Genomic DNA, 26627 nt, shown 5'->3' on the forward strand with positions numbered 1-26627 from the left:
ATGGAATAATCCCATTTCATGAAAAATGCATGGTGCCTACTGATGCATTTCCTTTCTTCAAGGCTGAGAAACCAGAAATAGAGTTGATATCTTCAAGCCATAAAAGAGCCTATTCAGGTTGATGTCCAAACACCAACTATGGCTTAAAAACTACTTACAGGACCAATGCTGATGAACTTGGTAAATTGGTCATCAGCCTTGATATGATCGTATAATTCCTCCACGGCTTGCTGTCTCAATTTTTTGATATGAAATTGCTCATAGATATTGGCTATTGCTGGAATAGAAGCAGAGAAGACCTATGGAAGACTCAGTTTACCCCTGAAAAATTGGAAGCAAATACAACAGAAACTGCTGTTTAATCAATTTCCAAACCCAACATATGCTTCCATCGTAATTCAAGCTGCAATTGAGAAACACATCTAATTTCCATTTAACATATTGCTCCTGGTTTATAGCTTTGCCAATCCCTGTTAAATGTATAGGTAATCTTCAGGTAATGAGGGCAATTGGGACGGAAATTTATATCGCTAGGCAATGTGATCATAAAGCCTAAGTCACATGACTGCATCACTTAGCAATCATGGATTTTTAAGTGAGTACTTCCTTGCAACTTCCTGCCAATTTCCATTAATCAAGTGGGAAAACCAACAGAAAGTTGCAAGTCCCAGGTGCTTACAAGGCAGACGGCAGGTAGCTAAGTGGCTGCTAAGAGAAGGAATAGAGAAAGAGGGAGAATGTGGTTGAGCGAGATTGTACAGGTGGTCAGGAAGGACACAAAGGCAGTGTGTCTTAGGGTGGCTGCTGCCTCACGGGAGAAGATGTGCAAGGATAGGCGAGTGACTAGGCAGGGTGCTAGGAGAACAATATATCTGTTACAATCACTATTATTTTGGGGGACCATTAGATACAATGAAATGTTAGGAAAAATACCTGTTAGGCTTATCTTCCTTATGTTCTGAGGACCCTTTTGGAATTACAATTACAATTATTAATTTGGAATTACAAAGATGTTTTTTATTCTGCAGTAAAATGGAATCTGGCAAGAACAAATGAGGGAGGGCGCAGGTTCACCTACCATGGATCACTTTCAATAGCCAGCTATGTGGTGTGTATAAATCACCAGGAGCAATATTATTTTTTTGTGCTGGCCAGTCAATGCTGTCGTAATCTTGTATATAGAGTTCCTACAAAAGAACACCGGAAGAATAAAGAATTAGCAATCAAAGATCCACAAGAAATCTCAGTGGATTTGTTTTGTCATATTTTTTGTTATCATTTTTGTTTTTTCTCTATTGATTTTTAATCCAGCAATCTCTCCAAATTTATTTATTTCATTAATTAGGATAGGTGCAGATTTTAAGGGGTCTTGTACAATGAACACCATGTCATCAGCAAAAGCTTGAAGTTTATAGTGTTCATTTTTAATTTTTAATCCTTGGATTTCCTTATTGTGTCTTATTTTATTTAGTAGAACTTCTAGTGCAAAGATAAAAATCCAGGGGGGCTAAGGGACAGCCCTGCCTCACTCCTTTTTTTATACTTATTGTTTCTGTCATATCATTGTTTATCAGTATTTTGGCTGTTTGAATTGAGTATATAGTTTTAATGAGTTCTGTAAATTTATTACCAAATTGCATTGACGCTATTTGTGTTGTAAAGAATTGCCAGTATAAACTATCAAAAGCTTTCTGTAGATCTACGAATAGGAATGCTACTGGTTTATCTATGTTTTTATCGTAGTATTCTAAAGAGTTGGATTTGGAACAGGCAAAATTGTTTAAGGAACATGCCAGAACCACTGATCTCCAGAAGGACTGTAGAGAGATTTCATCTTAGTTCATCATCATGAAATCAGAAAAAAACAATTGTGCCTGCCCAATATTTATTTTTAACATTGTATCCCAAAAGAGATTGGACAACCATTTGAGATGCCATAGGGCCACAATTGCGAACCTGTAGCATGCAGAGCCATCTCTCCGGGCACACGAGCTATCAGCTGTTGCTCTTCCAAGTTCCGGCACATCAGCCAACTAATCTTCACATGTGCAAGAGTGCCGGAAACTGGGAGAACAGCAACCGGAAGATCAGAATGTATGTCCTGGGAAGATGATCTTCCGGTTTCTGGTGCGGGCATGCACATGCACACTGGCCAGATGGTCTTTGAGCACGAATGCATACCAGAAACCGAAAGATCAGGTAGCCAGTGTGCATGCACATGCCAGAAACCAGAATATCACCTTCCTGGCATGTGCATGCTGCTCTTTCGGTTGCTGCTCCTCCAGTTTGTGGCCCGTGCAGGCACATCGGCCAGCTGGTCTTTGCGCATGCATGCAGGCCAGAAACCAGAAGACAAGGTGGTCGGTGCACAAGCACATTCTGGAAACTGGATGATCATCTTCCTGGCACACGCACGCTGCTCTTTCAGTGGCTGTTCTTCTGATTTGTGGCAGGTGCATTGGCCACTTGGTCTTCACATGCATGTGCGCACCGGAAACCGGAAGGGTAATTTTCGGCGGTGTGCACATGCACACCAGGAGGCTGCTCTTCCGGTTTCTGCCACACACACATGTACGCTCCCATTTCAACACTTGGCACCAAAAAGGTTCAGCAACACTGTTATACTATGTCCTGCTTCAGTAGGGGGTGGGACTAGAAGATCTCTAAGGTCCCTTCCAACTCTGTTATTCTGTTATTGGCTAGTCCCACTCACTCCAAGAAAAGAGCTTTTCTTCAGATCCTGTATGCCAAATAATTTCTTTGGCAGGATCTAGGGGAAGAGCCTTATCTGCTGTGGCTCCCAACCTTTGGAAGATTCTTCCATTGAAGGCAAGGTTGGCGCCATATTCCTGGCCTCCCAGAAGAGCCTTAGAACCTGGCTCTGCTGACTGGCCTAGGGCTCCATTGCTGAGGCTGACTGTGCAGAGAGAATATCCCCACCATGTCTTCTGTCCTCTTTTTTTTTTAACCTGTATTTAATCTTTCTTATTTTTTAAATTGCTTTGTATTATCTTTTTATTATGCTGCAGGCTATCCAGAGTCACTTTTACAGTGAAATGAGTGTCACATACATTTCAAAAGTAAATTTAATAAAGAAATTAGATTATCCCATTGTAATGCCCTTCCACCTACCTTTTTGAACAGCCAATTTAGCAGCACCACTTAAAAATAGGTGAGGGAGAAACAGAAGCTGTGGGCCAGATCCTGCTGTGCTACTTCTTGGTAGAGATATCTGGACTACAGGTAGTCCTCAACTATTTGTTTAGTGACCATTCAAAGTTACAATGGCACTGAAAAAAGTGACTTATAACTGGTTTTCACACTTATGACTGTAGCAGCATCCCCATGGTAATATGATCAAATTTCTTTCTTTTTTTAATAAAATAAACTTTATTTCAATACAGACATTCATAAACAAACATTTAAAAGCATTGGATGTTATATGACAATCCTGTTTCTTATTTCCTGTTGTGGTATTTCTATATTACCATCTATTATTATTATTGTTGTTATTGTGGTTGTTGTTATTTACATTATATTATACATAAGTCTTACCTGGGTATCCCTCTTGCTCCTATATTTAACTGATCCTCCTTTCTTTTCTGTCTCAATTATTTAATTTGGTTGACTATTTAATTGGTTGTCTTTGTTTTATTCTTAACCAAAAATAAAACCTATTCCAATTTTTGTGGTATTCTGACTCATCTTTATCCTTTAGTTCCAATGTTAGCTTGTCCATTTCTGCACAAGTCATAATCTTTTCTATTAATTTATCTTCAGATGGTATGTTTTCATTTTTCCATTGTTGTGCAAATGTTAATCTCGCTGCTGTTAGTATATGCAAAATTAAATAAATTTGAGAGTTTTCATATTTTTCATGAGTTATTCCCAATAAGAAAAATTCTGGGTTTTTAACATTTTGTTTTCCAGTATTTCCTCTAACCATTTTTATTCTGTTCCAGTATATCTTTGTTTTGTTGTAAAGCTACCATATATGGTAATAAAGGCATTTCTCTATCAAATTTCAATTTTAGAATTCTTTGGGGACTGGGAAACTGAAAATTGGCCCAACCTTGCATCTTAAACAAGATCAGAGATTCCATTAATTGAAAGTCATTAGATTAATAGGAAAGCTATGCTTTGACAACTACCTGTCGAAGGCTCAAGATAAGTTCATCTTCTTCTGCAGTGAGGCGGACAGCATAGCAATAGGCCATTGGAAGGTAAACCTGGCGGCAATGACACCAAAGTGTGGAAGGGTTAGCTGGCATCCATGAAGGAAACAACCTATTGTGAAGTAGAATGAAGGGAAAAGCTCGTAATAGTGGATTGATGTCTGCAAAGGCAATGTAATAACTTGACTGAAGGAAATCGGCAAAAAGATCATGACAACAAAACAGGGAGTGGCTGCCTATACACACTTCATCTAGCAGCCTTTGAAAAATTGGCCACTGGCATGCCCATCTCTAGCAATTATCAGACCTCAGGTTGCCCAGTGTGTAAATGATTTCACATTTGGGGACATTATAAAAAATACTGGAATCAGATTGTACTCTTATGGCTTTAGATAAAAACTGTGATATAGTGAACCTATTTACTTTTACTACTCTAATATGCAGACAAGTTTAGAGAGCCATTTGGTAGTGGTTAAAGCACAATACACTCCTTCTTGGGGAAAGGGAGTATCAGATTATTATCTTAAACTTTGAGATGAATTTTAAAAAGTAAATATAGGAAATCCTTCCTCAGCTTGTAGTAGGAAAAACAGAAGAGAAAATAAAACAGGCATTTAGAGGATATTCAAGAGCCCACATCAGGGGGGGGGGGAATCAAAAACACTCCCATTGTAAATACTGAAACAGATTCCATTAATAATGTAGCTTCTTAAATCTCACAATGAAAATACAACTAAGAATTCGTTGTGAAGCTTTCCCTATAACTCCTACCTCCTAAATAAATTTTCAGCAGTTTAAACTTTAAAAAGTGGTCTGTTTTGGAAGGAGATGTGAGCATAACTTGGAACATAAGTTGAAAGGTAGTAAACTGATCTTAAAGAGTAGGAAATTAATGACTTGCATACAGTATATGCAAATTCTAAGAAACCTTTGTATTTTGGGAGAGAGATAATAAACTTTTGGGGGGAAGTCAAGTGCATGCATCCATATAATGAAGATAGAAGCTGAGTATAATTTTCTGGATGATGATTTACACACCACATCTCAGGAAGCAACGTATTCATTCCTTCCCAACTGTAGACATTCAAGACAGCCAGCCAAAATTTGCCCCAGGAAGCAACTCCTACAGCACCACCTGAAAAATTCCAAAATAGAAAATGTCAAAACAGCTGCCAACTTTATAAAACGAACAGTTCATAGTTATTACAGAGGAGAAGAAAGAGGAGAAATGATCTATCTAAGAGCTAGGGTTCTCCTTTTTCCCTCTGCCTTTGTGGTGTGTCTTGTCCTCTCAGTCCTGAAAAGGCTCTGCTACAAAATAGCCTGGGACTCATCCTTCCTCTTCTTCCATTAGTCCTGATCATAACGGCATTTTTTTCTATAGGTCATTCTCTACAGATAGATTTTCCATATCTCCTGAGGTTTCTGGCCAGGAAAATATAGAACATAGAAAACAAAGTAAAATGGTCCAATTTCTACAGTCAGAGAAAAAGCAAGAAAGAGCTAGTGAGTAACTTTTTGCCTCCCATAGAACTAATACAAACACCTACTATTCATTGAACTTGGAGCAGACACCAGAAGAACAAGTCTACTCACAAGGCTAAGTAAAGCAACGGAACTCTTAGGAAAGAAAAGATGACGCAGCCTACTTAAACCTAGGAAAATTGAACAGTGTAAATCACATTTAATTCACAAGTGGTTACATAATGACTCTCAAAAGAATTTCCTGCAAATAGCAAACTATTAATCAATGAACAGCATTAGCCATGTTAATTACTGAGCAGCTTCAATCAAGCTGCGAATACCATCAAACCAACAACCAAAGGGACATGTTAGTTAGCTAGATACGGTATTTAGAAACCGAGACAGGTTGGCATCAAGTTGGCCTTTTTTTTTCTTCTTCTAGATTTTCATAATAACAAACATGATCAAGGAGAACCAAGAATGCATTGAAAAATCTAAAGTAAAAATGTAATCTTCCCCCTTAACTCCTGCTGAACATGGGAAAGCTCAGAACAATGAAATAGTTAATGCATTTGCTACATTTTTGGCATAAGCAAATTAAAATGATCACCAAGAACTGACATCAACATTATAAACACATAAACCATAATTTGTGATTATTCTATAAGCACAGTCCATTTTCCAAGGCAGCAAATGATGGTAAAATGAAAAATAAAAGCCACTTTTATTTCCAGGCTCCAGGTGGTTATTCACCTTTGCTGTGGAGGTTATTTCGAGCCTTCACTAAGTCTGGATCATCTGGGCTGACTCCAAGAATACGCATGGCCGTGTAGTTCAGAGCAGTAGAAAATACCTTAGACAAGTCCTCAATATGTCTGACAGACAACAAACAAGAAAAGTGTTAGGTAAATATGTTCACACAAGAAAACCCAACTGTTCTTCAAGTTCTGTGAATTTTTAAAGAACTGGTTAACCAAAGAAGGCAACCAAAAAAAAGGACCATGGAGTAATTTTATTACAACTTGACAAACAATGACTATATTTTAGAGTTTTATTTTAAATGCATAAAAGAAAAATACAATGCTGCAGATTGAGATTAGGAATAATTACAGTTTGCTTGCAGAATTGATTCACCAGAAATAGGAAAAATACTGTAATCCCAAAGCATTCAGATGATAAAACAGAGAAGCAAAGCTTAATGAGCACTAGCAATAACAACTCTATGTATTTGTTCCCTATTCATCCAGGATGCCATATAAACCTTAGGAATATGGTGCTATCTGGGTTGTTTTTTGTTTATTTCTATCTTCATTTAATTAAAAATTCCACCTTCTAAACAATGTGGAAGACAGAAGACAATATCTTTTAGACAGAAAGTAATTCCTCAGCTTCGTTTGTGGAAGGAAACTATCGGTCCATTTTAACAATTTATTTCCAAAAAATAAAACTATATGAAGGACAGCTTTCAAAAGAAAATGAAGAAGTATGGGCATTTCACTATCTGTAGCTAAGATTAATGTATCTGTTAAGAAAAGCATTGGGAACCACTGCAGGAACCAGCTAGGAGTTCTTAGCCCATAGGTGGGTAGGGAACATTTCAAAGTAACTCCACCTTAACTGATCTGCAATGAATTTGTCTGAAACTTATGCTCATAGTTTTCAAGACTACACATTAAACTAGCATTAAGGAGTCTTCCTGAAATTCAAACCATTCTCATTTGTTGAGTTTTTTAACGTTGTGGGGCTTGAGAAACATACATTTAATAAGTCTAAGCAACAGACTTCCCACCTATTTCAAACAAAGACACCATCTGTTCTAAGCCTCACATTCTTACACTTTTTTTCTACCAAAGTCATTTCCTCTGCCTTTATTTTCTATTATTTTGATAATAGAACATAGAACCTTAGTGACAGAAGGAACCTCTGAGGTCTTCTAGTTCAACTCCCTGCTCAAGGCAGAATCCTCATGCCATTCCAGTCAAATGATTATCCAGTCTAGCCCCTCTTGGCTTTATTAAAAAAATCTGTCAATCTTGAAACTAGAGTTACTGGATGGTTATTAAGAAAGAGTTTTATTAACAGGAAACATATGCTTATACTTGAATTAATATAGATTATGACAGGACAAATGTTATTAAAAATAATAAACACAGATGTGAACTATGTTAGACCTCAAAATTAATAAACATTAGCCAACAAAGACACATATAAGATACAAAACAGAATAAGCTACAAGCCATTGCAATAGCAAATAAATTGGATAAAACAAAGTACTGGCAAGAAAAGGAAATAAGGGATAAAGTACACAGATTATGCCCAAGGATTAGAAAACAGCTTCTTTTGGTTCAAGTTGATGTTTTGTATATTTCCTAGAGATAGAAAAATGTTAGAAATAACTACCATATTTTTTGGAGATGCACCTTAGTTTTGGAGGAGGAAAATAGGGAAAAGAATCTGCTTACCAGGTATTTATCTGGCTAGTGTACTTAGCCAGCACCTTATTTTATCCCCTGGATAAGGCTTTGAAAAAAACTTTATTCAAGGAGAGTAAGAGCTAGGAACATCGCTAGCACCTGGTTAGGGCTGAGAAGAAACTTATTCAGAGCAAGTAAGAGCAAAGCAAAAAAAAAACCTGCAAAGACTTAGAGCTTGGAAAACATTCTTCACAGAGAGAAACAATGAAAGAGCTGGGAAGATCGTTAGAAGCTAGTTGGGGCTGGGGAGAAAAAAAACCTACATTCAGAGCATAAGACGCACCCAAATTATCAGCCTCTTTTAGAGAGGAAAAAGGTGTGTCTTATGCTCTGAAAAATATGGTACCCGAGTAGATCTCAGTTAACAACCATTTGTTTAGTAACCATCTGAAGTGACAGCAGAACTGAAAAAAAGTGAGTTATAACCATTTTCCACACTTATGACTGTTGCAGCTTCCCTGGGTCACATGAACAAAATTCAGATGCTTGACAACTGAAAAAACTATTTATGATGGTTGCAGTATGCTGGGATCACTTAACAAATGTCTTACATAAGACTGTGAAAGATTCTCCAAGGCTTTATAAAATCTTTCACTGCAATAGTAGATTTTTGCAAGATAACAAATTTCTACTACCCTTTCAAAATGCAAAGTAATTGTAGATTTCTTAAGACACTAAACACTCTTGGCCAATTCCTGAGAGAGGTACCATCTTCTCCTTAGGAAGTCCCAACCCTTTCCTCCCAAAGTAATTGGCTAGGCATTGATGCCCATCAGCAACAAGAGTCTTTGCTTTTTTATGCCTTTTTTCAAACATGTATGATATGCCACTATGTAATATGCTTATACATTCGCACTGCTCACACCAAGAGTGGCATATCAGACCCTCCTGAGCCAGGATGGCATTTGCCAGCTGGAAAAAGGAGTGACTGTGAGATTTTAAAAGGGGGAAAAAAGATTCTGTGGCATCTCTATTTAGGCTAAGGAAAATTGAAATGGTGGTGGTGGTGCTTGCTGCTTCCGCCGCCACCATCAAGTACTCTGATAATAAAATAACAGAAAGTTGCAAAAGTCCTTCTGAAGCAGCGACTTTTGAGCTTTACTCACAGGCCCCATCCTCCATCTGGGAGTTGCACTGAACGCAAGTAACGCACCATCTCCTTCTTACTTTCTTCTGGGAGTGGAATCTTAGCAACATGGCACACAATCAGAAGTCCTGTTGGCAGAAGACCAGAAGGTAGAAAAATGCAGTTAAGACTAGAGGTCCTTTTTCTGGCACCAGCAACAACAACAATCTGTTGAAATAATGGATGGTGTCTGCTCTCACTTCTGCTGAAATCCAATGAACTGGACTGCTTAGACTTAAAAGATTCCAAGAGGCCTGGAGACAGACCTGTCATTTAAACTCACTGTTGTTATGAGCCAATTTGTTCTAGCTGTACTTTACATTAATATAATAAATCCTTCTATTCCTTTTAAACTATTAATCAGTAATAGGTAGCATGTAGAGAAACATTTAATTAATTGAGAAGTAGCTTCAGCCAATATAGCTTAGCAGATATTTTGCCTTTGATACAAAACACTGATCATCTGCTGGGACCTTTCTTGTAATAATACCTGGCAACAGAAAGAGAGGTCCTCCATAATCTGCAGCCCAATGACCATCCTCTGCTTGTAGGCCTGAGAAAAATTTCATCCCATTTAGCGCTGCCTCCTCTGCAGTATAAGGTGTAGGCAAGATTGGGAGGACTTTAGTCTGCAAAATAGAAGAAATTGGAACCAGAAAGTAACACAAATGACTACACTGTAAGTCCATAAAAGTCTAAAGAGAACTGGCATGTATATAAAGATGATCACTGAAGTCTTCTGCTTTATTCAAGCAGTAAAACTAGTGGAGGGGCACTTAACTGCTCTCCCTCCCTGTTTCTGGAACAAGAGAAAGGGTAGTAAACTGGCTTTGGATTTGCTCCCTAGGCAAACCAAAGACAATCTCAGATACCAGCCAGAAAAGAATTTGTTTACTTGTTTCCTGCCTTTATTATTTTTACAAAAGATTGAACATATCTAGCACACCTTCCTCCTCCTATTTTCCCCACAACAATCCGGTGAGGTGAGCTGGGCTGAGAGGGAATGCTTGGCTCAAGGTCATCCAGTAGGCTTTAACGGCTAAGGCAGGACTAGAATTCAGTTTCACACTTTCTAGATTGGTGCCTTAAGCACTAGACCAATTCTACTGTATAATAAACTACAGGTTATCTAGCCCTGCTTTCATCTAATCTACCATTTTATAGTACCAGCCAGTATCTGCATGCTTCCTAAATAGCAGTATCCTCCTTCACCTTGTGAGAATTGCTTCTGGGCCCAGGATTCAGCATACTAATGCCTGAAACACTAAGAGATACTAGTAAGAGAAACATATGGAATATGAGCCTTCTTCAAACACTTCCTTGTACATACTGGGAAATAACATTTCTAATTACAGAAGACTAGAAATAAAAGTCTGCAGTATAAGACTCATGTATTTCAGGTAGCATCTTTCTAAAAAGAGAGCTCTAGATCACTTTTGCATCCTTTCTCCAATTTACGGAGGGCCTCTGAATCCATCACATCTTCTTACAGAGCTTTTTCCAAGCAAAACAAGACTTTCACCAGACTCCCCCCCCTCTAAAAGAAATTGAGTAATAACAGACAAGCTCCCTAGAAATATGTAGTGCTCTTCCACCATCACCATTTTCCCTTCTGCAAAGACAATGTGTGTCATAGCACAATAGAGCTCCCCAGATCTTCACAGTGCCCCATATGACCCAAAGATGTCCTATGAATTTGCTCTCTTCCATACCTGCTAGAGCACAGAAATATTTTGCCTCAGACAAGCTGGCCTGCTCCCTAAAGACTGAACTTGAAAGAAATTGCTGAGAGTTGTGCAAGCTGTCCACCTCCCTGCTATCTTATATTTACAACAGCATCAGTCACTTACTGTGTCCAGCCCTAGAGAATGAGCCTCCAGTGCAGTCTGCTCCCGTTCCATACCCTTGCCATCTGCAAGATATCGCCACCGCTGCCGACCTTCTTCATTACTCAAACGCCAGCAGGTTAAGTCTGTGGCAGGTTCTGCCTTATTTGGGCCTCCTCTTCTCCGTAAATATCTAACAGGAGCAAAAAGCAAAAGAGAGATACCAGGTAAAGCTTTCATCCTAACATTGCAAATGAAAAATGTCCAAGCATTAGGATCCAAGCAGTACCTGAAGCTTATTGTTAGGATTCCTGCTTAAAATTAAACTATGGATTAACTGTGGATAAATTAAAACTAGCTACAGCCACATAGAATAGAAAATGTAAGGAAAGAAACCCACCGGATAAGTAGAACAGAACAATTAATCAGTAGAACAGTTTGCTTCCAGAAGTTGTGAATGCTCCAACACTGATAGTTTTAAAGAAAAGACTGGACAACCATTTGTCTGAAATGGTACAGGATCTCCTGCCAGAGCAGGGGGTTGGACTAGAAGACTTCCAAGGTCCCTTCCAACTCTGTTATTCTATATCTGTTTAAATATGTAATCTCAAAATCCAACAGAAAATTAAATCAGGAAATACTGCTACTGCTTCTCCCTGCATGCTTCCAATGTGCAACTTGGCTTGTGGATGGGTTCAGCCCCATTTCTGCTCCTCAGCATTTGCATCCCTTCCCTTAATCATATCATGACATGTAAACAGCCAATTATGGGTTATTCATCCAATGGTAATTCAGTGTGGGCTTATTTCAATGTTTATATAGATAATCCTCAACTTACAACAGTTAATTTGATGACCATTCAAAGTTACAGTGGTACTTATGACCATTTTTCAAAGTTACAACCTTTGCAGTATCCCCATGATCATGTGATCAGAATTCAAATGATTGGCAACTGATTCTTACTTATGACTGTTGTTGTGTCTCAAAGTCATATGATCATCTTTTACAACCTTCTGACAAGCAAAGTCAATGGGGAAGCCACACCTACTTAATAACCAGGACATTGACTTATTAACTGCAATAATTCACTTAACAGCTGGTCATAAAATGGGGCAAAATTCACTTAACAAATGTCTCACTTAACAACAGAAATTTTGGGCTCAATTGTGGTTGTAAGTTAACGACTATCTGTACTCAGCAAATATTCTTAAACTGTTAAGAGTAAAAATGCACTAGTAATTATTTGCACATTTTCTGATCTGATGGTGTGATACTGTGGATTGTGTCAATTTCAACAGATGTTGTGGGAAAAGATGCTTTAATTTAATTTAAAAGACCTTCTATTTTTGTACAACCTTCCCTCAAAACCAGGGGTGAATTTGGCCTAGCTCAGTAGAACCAGTAGTAACAAATGCTTCCACTTTGCAGAACCGTTAGTAAAAATGCTTTTAAAAAGTAAAAAAAAAAGGTTCCAAGGATTGCGCAACACAACTGATTATCACAGCTGATGAACCTTTTTAAAAACTACCTATTTGCCCAAACTGTGACTGTGAGTTTTCTGCTGTTGTGTGAGTCAGTTGTGTCGCCTTTGTGCTATTTTTGTGCAAAGTGTAATAGTTAGTTTTTGAGCTCTCTATGACTCTGTGAGGTTCCTGCTTGTCATTGCAGGGACCATTTTGTGTGCATTTGCACCTGTGGGTCAGTTGTCTGGCTTTTGTGTTGTTTGTGTGTGAAGTGTGAAAGTTGGTTTTTGAACTCACCTGTCTCATAACTATGACCACCAAACCACACCCACCAAGCCATTCCCATAAAACAGGTAGGGGATTTTTTAGATTTCACCACTGCCTCAAAAGGCTGTTCTCTGGGGTTGCTATTTAGAGACCTACATTGGTGAGCTATTTACATGTTTGGGAATGACTTGCTTTCCAATAGCAGAGAACATATATCGCTCAAGGTTAAAGTGTTGGGTTCTTGATGTTTTCTGAGTTCAGAGTACTAAGAATCAAACAACAGCCTTCTTCTGCAGGGTACCAGGCTCCAAGCAGATGTACTGCAGGCATTTTTACCAAACCAGCCTTTTTACATCAGCCTTCTTTGTCACGTATTCCCTCAGCAGTCAGCACTTCTTCTTTAATGGATTGTTTTTACCATGTATCTTTTTATTCTGCCATTTATATGGGATTTGTCGATTTTACTATGTTTAATCTGGGAAAAGTTTACGGCTATTGCAAGCCAATTCAAGATTTTCTATGATGAAGTAGATAAATATAATACAGGAGAAGAAATATATATATATAAATGCAAGAATGAATTTGATGACTATAATAATATGAAACATTATCAAAATTAACTTTTTTTAAAAAAAACCAAAGGACACCCAAACCACAACAGCCTCTGTGTGATTTAAATTGTTTAACACTGAGAAAAAGCACAGGGCAACAATTTCTGTATCACATCATATATGCATTGTAGAAATATATGTTTTAAATTATTCCCATTTTGTCACAAAATTAACGGGTAGAAGATCACGCAAGATTCAAATCCTTCCTCAGACCATAGGAAAATGTGTCACTTTTTAACATCAATTATGTACTGGACTTTTCACTTCTTTTTTTTCGTCGCTACAAGTAAAGCATCCTAGTAATTTTTTTTTCAAATAAAACTAAAGCTAAAACGACCAGAAAGCTCTGGAAGAATCCTAAAATAGGAGATATGCCAAAATACAGTACTCACGTTCCATCCATCCTGCCACTCTGAGCTAAGGTTGAAACCTGGAGGCAGTAGCACAAGGACGTCATAAAATAAAATACAGTCAAGGCTGGATTTATCACACACCTCACATCTCTACTGTTTCAGCGGCATGCTGGGATATAAAGTCTTTTGTGTGAATCGCCGCCCAAAGCAGTTCCTTCTTGAGGACTTCAATTCCCAAGAAGCTATTCGAAACATCCGAGCTGAACTGATATAAGCCCATGAAAATGCGAGCCAATCACGAGAGTTTAGGTACAATTGAAGGCGGAGTCAGTTTCCAAGTAAAGCTTGCTGTTGATCTCGACACTCTGGGAAAAGAGAAACTTTTGTAGTCTGGGTTATTGCCTGTGGAACAGTAACGAAGACGCTGGTAGCTGTCACCATTGCAAATTTAAGGCTGAGGCCAATGAGGAGCGGCAGCCCTTCCGCGCTTCTCCTGGTTTTCCTCCTTGGCGCTTAAATGTGGCCTGCTGCAGAGTTTCAAAAATCGTGTTTTGGGGCTCCAGCCCTTTGCAGAATATGAGGCAAAACTGCCCCAAAAATTGCTTTCAAAAGCCAGCCAAACCAATATTAACTCTCCAGATACAGTAGTTGTAGGGCATTGACACCAGATGGAAGTATTCAGGTGAAAAAGTGCACTATGCTACAGATCTCTTTGTAGAATTTAAAGTGGTGATTTGCAGCTTCACATTCGTGATCAAACCAAACGTGTTCCTGGATTATGCCTAACTCTGACAGATTTGGGGGGGGGGGGAGTAAAGATTGAAACTCTTTTGTGTTATTGAAATTAGCCAGTAGTGCCTTCTCTGTGGTGGCCCCAGCCCCCTGGAACCAACTCCACCCCCACCCACCCCCGAGTTCAGAACTGCCCCCACCCTCCTTGCCTTTCGTAAATTGTTGAAAACTCACTTGTGCCACCAGGCATGGGGAAAGTGACACCTCCCCTAACTGCTTGGTTTTTGTATGGTTTGATTGGGTTGTGTGATTATTTTATTATAAGGGTTTTTAAATTGTTTTTAAACTTTGGATTTGTACATTGTTTATGGTTGTTGTGAGCCCTTTGTTTTCGGAGAGGGGCGGCATACAAATCTAATAAATTAAATTAACAAGGTTACCATCTGTTATTACTAAATAAAGAGGTTTGGCTGGTTCACCTCTAAACAAAGTTGGTGATTATTGCCAACATGTCCAATTAGCAACAGTCAGACAAGGACCATGAGTTAGCTGCTGCAGCGTTTGTGCAAACATACTTATGAAACCCTTAAATGAATCCTGAACTGTAATGTCAGATGGATATTAAATTCTGCATTCTGAATGTGGTTTCCTATTTATGAATCTGACAGCCTTTTCCATTTAAAGAAAGCCATGGTAGACATCCAATGAGAATTCTGTACGTTGATGGTAATAAGGCAGATGTTACCATATCACATATATCTTAACATATCTGACAAATTATATGCCAAGAACATTTGTTGAATAAGAATACCCATCTCATTCTATAAAGTTGAACTGAAGACTTAATATCAGTATATAGGTGGTCCTTGACTTATGATTACAATTGGGACCAGAATTTCCATTGTTAAGCAAAGTGGTTAAGTGAGTTTTGTAAGTTTAAGACCTTTTCTGCCTTGGTTGTTAAGTGAATCACATGATCATAAGGGAATGCAATTTATTCCATCGACTATGCTTCTTGGAAGCTGGCTGGGAAAGTAGCAAATAACAATCATGTGACACACACACAATGCTACAACTCTCGTAAATATTTGCCAACTTTTTAAGCACCTAAATGTTGATCATCTCACACTGGGGATGCCGCAATGGCTGAGCACTGATTGTCAGTCACTTTTCAGTACCTGTAGTGTTGTAATCTGAAATGGTCACTAAACAAATGGATGTAAAATGAGGATTATCTATATCAGTAACGTCTTTCCCCAGTGCGTGCTAGTTTCCTCCTGGATTCCTTCTTCCAATGCCTCCACCAATTTCCCAAATGAGATCAAGTGAGATTTGTCCTGTTTTACAACCTTTTTTTTGCCATTGTTAAGTGAATCCTGTTATTAGTAACATTGTTACTAATTGATTTCCCCATTGACTTTGCTTGTCAGAAGATAACAAAAGGGGACCACAAGACCCCAGACACTGCTATCACGATAAATACATGCCAGTTGCCAAGTACAGTATCTCAGTTTTTATCACATGACTGTGGGAATGCTTCAATGGTTGTAACTGTGAAAAATGATCATAAGTAAATTTTTACAGTGCCATTGTAACTCCAAATGATGGCTAAACAAATGGATTTAAGTCAAGGACTATGTATATTCGGTAACAGAATTTTTAAAATGGGATTTACCAGAAGTTGCCATCAAATCACAGAGTTCATCTTTCTTTAATGACTAAACCATAGTATTACACTCAGTCTGAATCCAAGACATCGATGCTCAGTTTTAAATGGAATCCCTCAGAAATTGCAAAATGGGCCATCTGCAGCCTTAAAGGCACTTGTGTTTCATGAGCCTCATTTATGGGCTTCGAACATGTTTTCTACTATCTCAGTGGAAAAGAAAATGGTATAAGCTGTAAAGAAGGCATATCACAACTAACAAAGAATATCCATTCCACAAAGATCATCCTCCAATCTCAGGCAATTTGTAGCTCATTGTGTTCAGTAAGGCTCTTGTCTACCCATTCTATAGCAACCAATCAAACATATATGTAACTGAAATCTTCCACTTTGCCTAAAAACATTTCCATTTTATAATTTTAAGTTCCGTAAGAGAATAGACCAATGAATCTTGTGATTAAATTTAGAAGTGTTTCTATCATGTTTAATGTACATCATCAGCTCAAACCTTATGTATAATTTTGTTTGGTCTTAAAGTTCGTAGCAGATATACATTAAACATGATTGAAACAAATTTCATTTTAGATAAAATAATGAAACATTAACAGCAAGAACTACATTTCACAATTTGGATGGATTTCATTATTTATCTTACTAGCAATAGATTATAATATAGTGTATCTTACATATATGGTAAATGTGTATATGCAGTCTCCATCTATTTAAATGGTAGTTCTCTCTTGAATTTACATTTTTTATTTTTATGCATCTTGGATTTTTGTTACTGTAATTGCCTAATATTGTATATTAATATTTCAGTAAAAAACAATAGAAAAATAATAAGAAGTTGCAAATGATAAAAAATATACTGTACACCCTATCCAATAGATCAGAAAAATACAAAACCTGGGGAATAAACCTGAGTCGCCTCGAGAAGGGCAGCATAGAAATCTAATCTAATTAATAAATAGCTGATTACAATATAAATACCATTTTCAAAACATTACGCTCAGCTAATAGTTTTAAAAGATAAAGTTATCAAGTTTCTTAGTCTTAATAAGCTGTGTATTCAAGAATACTTCCATCAAATTAATATTTTCTGGATAAAGACATTGCCCTACATATTAAAAATATGTTGTAATATTTTTAATAAAGATAGTCCACATCTTACAACAGTTCCTTTAGTAACTGTTCGAAGTTACAATGTCACTTTAAAAAGTGACTTATAACTATTTTTCAAATGAACATGGCTGCATTCCCATGGTCATGTGGTCAAAATTTGGATACTTAGCAACTGTTGCAGTGTTCCAGGATCATCCAATCAACTTTTGCAATTTGACAAGCAAAGTTCAAGGGGGAAACTAGATTTAATTTACAACTAACTGTGTTACTAAAATAAATGCAGTGATTCACTTAACAATTGTGGCAAGAAAGTATCATAAAATGGATCAAAATTCTCGTAGCAACTGTCTCACTTAGCAACAAAAACCTTGGGCTCAATTATGGACTTAAGTTAAGTACTGCAAAGTCTTAAAATTATTCCAAAAGAATGAGCTGAGTAAACTCAGATTAGGGTATTTATATATCTTAAAAGACAAAGAATAGAACATTTATGATTAAAAAAAACTTATAGGGTCTCATTGAGCAGAGGTTGCAAATATCCTATAGCAGAAAAAAACAAGATGCAAAATGTTCTTGGATTCTTCACTAGGCTTCAAGTCTCTTCATGACTGAAAGTAACTCCATCTGAAATTCAAATCTCTTTTCAACCATGGAAACCAATACATTAAGGCCACAAATTCCAATATTCATAAAATTCATATTGATGAATTATATGAATAAACTTAAGGAAATCCATAAAAGAACGTTTTTAGCCTCCTCTTCTGCCACTTTCCACATTATCCAGAAAACCCCTTCCCAAATTACAGGGAAAAAAGAAACAGAAAAATGTCCTGTCCATGAACTTCTTTATATTAACTTTTCTTAGAGTTCAAATTTTTGCCTATATAGCACACATTGTATGTCCATAAGGTTGCAAGATACAATTTACAGGGTACAATAAGTTCTTACATAGAAAGTATGACTATGTAAAAAGTAATCATTAGAAGTTGTTTAATATAAGCTCTATAAAACAAAATTCCCATAAAATGCATCATGAAAAGAATGTTCCACTTTTCATAGTAGAGATCCAGATAAAGTCCAGGACTTGTAACGTTGCCTGGAAATAAGAACCTCATTCTGAATTGAAAAGCAGAAAAAGAGGTGTACAAATCACAAAAAAGTAACAAACTGGCTTTCATCTGAGTAAATCTTATTCAGATTAATGAAACATTCTCAGGTATACATATAAAGTAACCAGATTAGAGAGCAAGATCAAGAGATGCATTCAACTTCATAAAAGTATTACCTATACAAGAATTATCAGACACTAATCCATCTATCATGGCTTTTTTCAAGCAAACTCTTGTTATTCATGTCTGATATCATACATCATCATCTCTCTTGTTCTACAGTTTAAGAAAATGCTGATCAAGCATCTACCATGTCTAGCAATGCAGACATGTGGAATTCACAAGCTGTTTCTTCTTCTTTATTAACTTTAATCAGTTGTTTCAGCAATGCCAGTCTGCCAAATAAAGAAGTATCTGTGTCTCTCCTTTCTGTCCCAACCTGAATAGGAAAGAAGCATAAAACATTTTCAAAATCGAAGTAGATAAGGAGTAATGAAAAGTGACAAATACCTAGAGACTTGAATAGGATATAATTGTAAGAAACCTGGGTTATATGTTGGATCAATCCAGTTCATTCTTATATTCCCAAGCATGCCAATTACCTTTTACATTCAAACGTATGTAAGAAAAAGCTACTCTCTTCCTATTTTTGAGAACTGGTGCAAGTCAGTTACAGGAAGGAGCCAGAAACAATAACACTTAATTTCTGTCCAATCAGTTTGTTAGGTATTTCAAGTAAACATATTGCCCCCACAATCCGGGTCCTCATTTTATCCACCTCGGAAGGATGGAAGGCTGAGTCAACTTTGATCCGGTGATGAGATTTGAACCACTGACCTGCAGATCTACAGTCAGCTTCAGTGGCCTGCAGTACAGCACTCTACCTGCTGCGCCCACCCCGGCTCTTACTATTATTATATTTTAATTTATATGTTACCTCTGGATTTCTTGATTTTGGAACTCTGGTGAATGGCTGAATAATCTGGGGCATAGATACTAGCGATTCAGGAAGATAAAGAGGCAAAGGCAAGGTATCCTGGAGTGTCTCAGAATCTTTAACTAATAACTGCTGCAGTTGTTCATCAAATCTAGACCAAAAAAATGAAACGCATTAAAAAAACATTTATTATTTTCCATGGTAGTTCAGCAGAGGTTCAAAAAGAATAATAAATACAGACCATCATCATCCCACTGGCCTAACCCAGCTGTGACCGATGCCAACCTTGCTAACATGTGGGCTGGCGGGGTGAGAATGGGATCCGAGAGGAGGGTATGATAGAAAGGGGGGTGATGGAGAGGGCGGGGCAAAAAAAATAAATCCAAAACCAAGATGAAGACGCATGCGCAGTATTGGAAACTCGGCTTCTACACATGTGCAGAAGGAAAAAACTTGAAAATCCCCCCTCCCCAAAAAAGATGGCAGTGCCTAGGGACGTCATTGTGACATCACAAGTGGGCGGCTACTGGTGCACCCGTACCAGACCGTCCTGGGAGAAACCCACTCCTGGATTGATTTGATTTGCTGCCCCCCCAATTCTAAGTAACTGGAATATCAACTAGAATTAAATGAATGAATATTGAGTCCCATCATTTTATGTTTTTTCTGTTCTTTCTACATATTCCCATTCTTAGCACTTTTCAACATTTGTCAAGAAAGAGAGAAATCTTACCTCCTGCTTTCTACTTTCTCCAACTGTAGCTTAGCAGATAGGCATTCTGGCAGAAGATCTACTTCTGAAACTGCCAGTGTGAGATCTCTATCAGAAATACTGAGTTCCTTGGTCTTTTTAATTTCTTGGCTGACACAATATTCAGTTGGAGATAATAAAGGGGAATACAGTTTTGCCATGGTCTTTAATTTAGTCCTAGAAGACAAGAAAACATAGCCATTGTTGTTGCTGTTAGTATTACCATTAAACCGTATATGACATCCAACTCCCAAAGACTCTGGGCAGCTTACCAGTAAAAATATTTAAAATATTTAAAAAGAGAGAGAGAGAGATGAAAATAAAATAACAAACAATGGCAAGGATTATGAATACCAGAGGGAAGGAAAAAGAAACCAACCCACCCATGCAATCCAAGGGGGATCTCACCAAGTGACTGGGTGAAGAGCCAGGTTTTAAGACTCTTGGAAACACTGGTAGGAGGCGGAGGGCGGGCATCCAGGTTTCAAGAGAAACCTCATTCCAGAGAGCAAGTGCTTACTTATAGGGTTGCTTAATTGAATTGGCTGGGCAAATACTATGGGAGACAAATCTAACAAAATGAAATTCAATGTACAGAAAAGTAATGTCCTACACTTAGGTAAGAAAAACTAAAAGTACACATATAAACTGGGTGAAACTAGGCTCAATAGCAGTGACTGATTTTGGAATCTTAGTGGACAACCAGCTAAATATGAATTAGCAGTGTGCAGAGGCAGCCAAAAAAACAATTGTGCTTATTTTTTTCTCAAAAACAATACAATCAAGATCAAGTTAGGTACTAATACCACTCTATAAAGCCTTAGTAAGACTACACCTAGAGTACTGCATCCAGTTTTGGTCAACACACTATAAAAAGATGTTAAGACTCTAGAAAAAGTGAAGAGGAGAGCAACCAGGATGATTAAAGGACTGGAGGCTAAAACATATGAAGAACGGCTACAGGAACTGGGCATGGCTAATCAAGTGAAGAGAAGGACCAGGGGAGACATGATAGCAGTGTTCCAATATTTGAGGGGCTGTCACAGAGAAGAGGGGGTCAAGTTATTTTCCAAAGCACCTGAAAACTACACAAGGAATAATGGATGGAAATTGATCAAGGAGAGATTCAGAAATAATGAGGAACTTTCTGATAGTGAGAACAATCAATCAATTGAACAATTTGCCTTTGGAAGTTGTGGGAACTTCATCACTTGAGACTTTGAAGAAGAGATTGGACTGCCATTTGTCAAAAATGTTGTAGGGTCTCAAGCCTGAGCAGGGAGGGAGGGTGGACTAGAAGACCTATAAGGTTCCTTCCAACTCTATTAATCTATCTATAAGCAGCCAACTACCATGTATGGCTTTATAGGTAACAATTGGCACTTTGAATTGCACCTAAAAGCAAATAGGTAACCAGTAATAGTATTACATAAGCATATTGAAACATTTTAATATGTGTGTACATCACAAACATACCAATATGTTCAGTACAAATAGGTTTGATTAAGTCTTGCAACCTAAAAAGCAGCAGCCTATTTAGAATGATAAGCATACCAATTCTTCCCCAAATCCCTGAGTGAGAGAGCAGGAAAGTAAGAACCTTCTTTAATTATCATCAGTATCAGATATTTGCAAGCACCCTGGCTTTCAAGAGAAAAATCCTATTACTACCATTAAGTTAAATATTACAACACTTTCTTATGTTTATCCTTCCTTTATAGCATTACAGTAACTAACAATAAATCATAAATACCCAATGTATAGCCAGAAATAGAAAGGCAACATAAAAAATATGGCAGTGCTTTTATTTGAGGTTATGAGATGAGAAAGGATTTAAAAAAAATCAAAATTATTATGAAAAGCTATATGAACAAGAGAAAGTTTCAGATGAGAAATTTAAAGAATATTAAGAAAAAGCTAAAATACCAAAAGTACCAGAAAAAGGAGAAGATATATTAAATAAATAAATATCAATGATGGAACTGTCAGAAATAATTAAGAGCAATAAAACAGCAGGACTAGATGGGCTGCTGGCAGAATTTTACAACTATTTACAAGATAATCTCAGCCCAATAATATTGGAAGTCCATAGTGAAGTATTGATTGATGTGAAGGTGTCAAATTCATGGATAAAGCAAATATTACTTTGATTCTGAAAGAAGACTCAGATTTAACGCAGGTAAAAATCTACAGGCAATATCTTTACTGAATGCTGACCATAAAATATACGCTTCGATAATGGCAGAGAGATTTCTAAATGAATTTATACATTCAGACCAAAATGGCTTTCTTCCTAAGAGACAGATTAAAAACAATATGAGAATGATTTTAAATACATTGGAATATTATGAAGCACACCCTGGAAAATAAATGGTGTTGATCTTCTTAGATGCGCAGAAAGCATTTCATAACATAAATTGGCAATTTATGTTGTTACAACTAAAATCTTCAGTGAGAGATTTATTAATATGATAAAGGCCCAGCAACCGTGGTGGACCAGCAACCATGGTGGTATCTAACTGGGAACAAAGTGAAGCAATTTTGTCTTCGAGAAAATCTGCAAATAAATAAATAATTGCATATTTCCAAACCCAGCTGTCAGACCTGGAACTGTTTTGGGCACTGGATCTTCAGGCCTGCCACATTTAGTACTGTGGGAAACTTGGAGGAGAGATTGTATGAAGCTGGGGAGATATATAGTCAAAATACTATTCCTTTCTCCAAGAGTCAGGGCCATTCTGCCCTGCACTTGGAGGGGTGTGATCAAGAAGCATCTCCAATTGGGACGGTACCTTGATTGGACCGTGTGATGGGCATGTGGGTGCAGGGACTTGGGACTTTCTTTTGGGTGGGGAAAAGCCAGAAGCTTTCATATTCAGGTTTTCCCACATGTGTCAATATGACATCTCTAATAAAGTAGAACTTTGACGAATGTCTAGCCTTGGAATTTTCTTTCGTTGGGGGTGTTACTTGGAGCCCTGACACCAGCTACGCTTAGTTTTTAGGATAAAAAGCAATTAAACAAAAATCTGTTGTTCATAAATACAACACACAAAAGACAATGCTACCTTTCTTGATTTTGTTGGATCTCCTTCTGAGTTTTTAATCTGGCTTCCTCCCATGAGAAAGGACAAATGAATTTTTGTAATTGCTCCTTTAAAAAGTATACATGTATCTGTCCATCTTTACTTATTGCTTCTAAAAGATGCAAAACAAATTACAACCATTAGGAAATCAACAGCAAGCAGATTTTTCCAAATTCATCACATTTATGCTTATTTATTCCCACTGCCCAACCCTCGTAATTTTATTCTTAAAATAAAAATTATGTCAATTTATATACAATACTAACTTAGCTAAGGGAGATAAACAACAAATCTATCCTTTTATTTTAGTCTATGCATATATAGAATATGAACTGTAGAGTTTATCTACCCTATCCATCAAATTTCAAGGAAAGTTTAGAATACCCGAATTAATAAAACTATTTGATATGGTAATATAACAGCAATACAAACTTTTACCTCTTCACTTACAATGAAATTTATAAAGAAATCTGAAAAAATAACTGTTTTTTATAGAATAACTATAAATAACTATTTTTATAAAAATACATCAGATCTTTCATGTTTTTCATTTTTTCACATTTTTTCTTCCACAACATAAAGTAGAATAATTAATTTAAAATGAAAAAGAATAAGTTTGGAATTTGAACAATATTTCTTGAAAAGTTATTCCTTCAGAAATTTTTATTAACTTACTAGCTGGTAATCTAGCGTTGCCCTGGTATTTACCTCCCCTCCCCCAGGAACACTCTGCAGTCCTTCCACTCTCTAGGCCTCCTAAACCCTCTGTATGCCCCATTTTTTGCAAAAAATGGGTCATTTTTCAGCTCCCAAACCCCCCATGTATCACATTTTTGTACTCCCCACCTCCCAGGAGCACTTTGCAGGCCTCCCAAACCCTCTGCACGGCCTGTTTTTGCAAAAACAGGACAAGCAGAGCAATGTTTTTGGCGGCTAAAAATGGCTGTATTCAATGTATAAGACACACCCACATTCCCCCTCTTTTAGAGGAAAAGAAAATGAGTCTTATACTCTGAAAAATATGGTACATATGATATATGCTACAAAGCAGTTGATTTGACTTTTTTCTCTTAATGGCATAAGCCATTAAGACGTCCTTCCTGGCCGGCCGAAACATGGACTCCAGGAAGGACGTCTTCGTGACGTCAAAGCTCCGCCCATGGAATTCCCTATTGGGATTCCCCACCTCCGTTTGAGCCTCCCGACCGGCCGACAGCTCCGCGGCTCTTCTGCAAAGGTGACAGCCGGGCGGTGGTGCTTCTCAGCAGCCTCCCAAACCCGAACCCCGAACCCGAACCTTTGCCGAACTTTTGGGGTTCGGCATTCGGGAGAACGCCGAGAAGCACCCGTCTGTTTCAAAAGGTGACAGCCGAGCGGCGGCGCCCACCAGAGCACCGTTTTTGAGAATTTTTTTTCCCTTGCACGCATTAATCCATTTTACTTTGTTTCCTATGGGAAATATAATGCACCCCCATACAAAAGACTTAAACAAAATGGTTAATTACTATCAGTTATTAGATGGAAGAGGTGAATTGAAGACAAGGGAGCAATCAGAAAAAAATGGAATAAGAATAGACTGGTGGCCATATAACCAAATAAAATCAAGGTATCAAGAAGACCGAATAATGTTTAATTAAAAAATAAAAAACAAAACTTTTTCTAAAATATAGTGTCTAAAACTAATCTACCAAATACAATTTAAAAAGAAATCTGTAAAAAAACTGAAAAATTATTGCTCCAAGAATCTTTATTACCTGGTGCTACTGAAAGGCGAGGAGGGTTCCAGTCTCTCAATTTATGATTAATGCACAGTGCCAAGATATGATCCCAAGGAATTTCCCAAACAGAGGGGCCATCTTCTTCTGCATTGGCATGCTTCTGATCCTTCCACTTCAAGTAAATGTTGCTCAACAAATTCTCTACCTGAGATTGGAGTATTGCCTGGGTCTGATGAGAGTTAGCTGTTTGGGACACGTACTGGAAAATCATGGCACAAACAGGAAGCCAGGGAGCTGGGAGAAGGAGGAATGGAAAAACATTTGTTTTACTATGCCAAATGATAAGGGAAATCAGAGTTTTTATTTTATATCCCAATTTTATTCAGATAAAATGTCTACAAGAAATTTGGAAAGGCCTAATCAAATCATTGAAATTTTTTCAAGGCACACATTAACCCATGCATTAAAATTGTGATCTGCCCTTAGATACAAGGTTCTTACCACCGAAAGGAGGAACATCCATTTGAGGAATCTGAAAGGACAGTAGCGCCTTCTTTAGCCATGCAAGATGGCTGGGTTTGTTCCACTGGAGGTGGGGAAGCCACTTGTTGCCTCCAGCCTCTGCAAATTCAGTTACAGGCCAGGACAAATCCCTAAGATCTTCTGAAGTGGCAACTTCAGCCAAAAACTGTATCACACTGTTGTAAAGTTCTATTATGATGCTAGGGTCTTGAGAGGGTAACCCAGCCATATGTCTCTCCCACTTGTCTTGGTAGAAAGCCTGGGTGAAATTACAGTGAAGACCATCTTCAAGGTACTGCATGATGGTCTGGCAGCAAAGTCTAATGGATTGTGGACACTGAGTGACCAACCACTGTACTGCCTCAGAGAGCTGTAGATAAAAGCAGAGACAATAAATTCACAAACTGACAAGAGAAAAGATAAATAAAGTTGTTGGACTGACAGAAAGATTTCTCAAGTCAATAAGTCACCTTCCACGACTGAGGATGGATTTCAACTTGGGTCTCCCAAATACCAGTCCAGTGGCGTTATACCATCATTTTTACATCTAATAAATTATTTTTGTTATATCAACCTTTTAGCCAACTTCTTAGACCTTTATTTCCATGGAGAATGAAAAAAAAGTCAGTATGTTGACTTGATCATTTCTAATATTGTCTAGAGTATGCAATGCTCTCTTTAAAAGATTAAGAATCAACTACAGAAAAACAAAGTAAATCATCCAAGAGCAATCATAAATATGTGAAGAAACTAAAATAAAAATATCAATAGGGGTTTAAAAGTGGTTTCCAAGAATCAGAAACAGATGACACAGGATTTATTTCCAGGATTCATTATGAGAAAACTTTGCTTTGTTCTAAAAAGATTGATATTAAATGCAATATTTAGAATGTAGTCAAGAATAATGTTCTCCTATTATAACAGCTGATGGACTTAGGCAAGACAAAGGTGTTTCAATTCCATCTATAGGTGCCTATGGAGCATCTGTCAATAATTCCTTAAAACAACTGTGATCTTTCCAGGAATCATATAGCTGCCCTTTGTTGCTGCAATGGTTTTCTAGGAAAACACATGTTTATTCTGGGCATGGATTACAAACTTCTTCCATTGAAAATTCTTACCTTGCTGGAACCCTGTAAATCATTGACAGAACCTGGGATTTCAACAATACTGTAGTTTGATATAAGTTTAGCTGAAATCAAGTCAGGCAGCATCAAACCTTTGA

The 26627-nt window shown here is 37.5% G+C and overlaps 2 protein-coding genes across 4 annotated transcripts in view; both read right to left on the reverse strand.

Annotated features, from left to right (window-relative positions):
* The window catches only part of LSS (lanosterol synthase), a 33366-nt gene extending 19415 nt beyond the window's left edge, over positions 1–13951 (reverse strand). Inside the window, exons 1-9 of the mRNA XM_070732305.1 lie at positions 13799–13951; positions 11090–11258; positions 9730–9868; positions 9220–9328; positions 6393–6514; positions 5214–5310; positions 4152–4287; positions 1079–1187; positions 159–277 (exon numbers count right to left, since the gene is read on the reverse strand). Coding sequence (XP_070588406.1) covers positions 159–277; positions 1079–1187; positions 4152–4287; positions 5214–5310; positions 6393–6514; positions 9220–9328; positions 9730–9868; positions 11090–11258; positions 13799–13863 — 1065 coding nt within the window. The 5' untranslated portion in view covers positions 13864–13951. The remainder of the gene's footprint in view (positions 1–158; positions 278–1078; positions 1188–4151; positions 4288–5213; positions 5311–6392; positions 6515–9219; positions 9329–9729; positions 9869–11089; positions 11259–13798) is intronic.
* Positions 13952–18110: 4159 nt separating this feature from the next.
* The window catches only part of MCM3AP (minichromosome maintenance complex component 3 associated protein), a 63477-nt gene continuing 54960 nt past the window's right edge, over positions 18111–26627 (reverse strand). For all 3 annotated transcript variants that reach the window (XM_070732307.1, XM_070732308.1, XM_070732309.1), the window contains exons 23-29: positions 26524–26621; positions 25382–25772; positions 24917–25174; positions 23145–23274; positions 20059–20253; positions 19326–19476; positions 18111–18827 (exon numbers count right to left, since the gene is read on the reverse strand). In XM_070732307.1, the coding sequence (XP_070588408.1) occupies positions 18687–18827; positions 19326–19476; positions 20059–20253; positions 23145–23274; positions 24917–25174; positions 25382–25772; positions 26524–26621 (1364 nt within the window). In that variant the 3' untranslated portion in view covers positions 18111–18686. The remainder of the gene's footprint in view (positions 18828–19325; positions 19477–20058; positions 20254–23144; positions 23275–24916; positions 25175–25381; positions 25773–26523; positions 26622–26627) is intronic.

Source organism: Erythrolamprus reginae, chromosome 1, assembly GCF_031021105.1.
Source record: "Erythrolamprus reginae isolate rEryReg1 chromosome 1, rEryReg1.hap1, whole genome shotgun sequence".
NCBI lineage: Eukaryota > Metazoa > Chordata > Lepidosauria > Squamata > Dipsadidae > Erythrolamprus > Erythrolamprus reginae.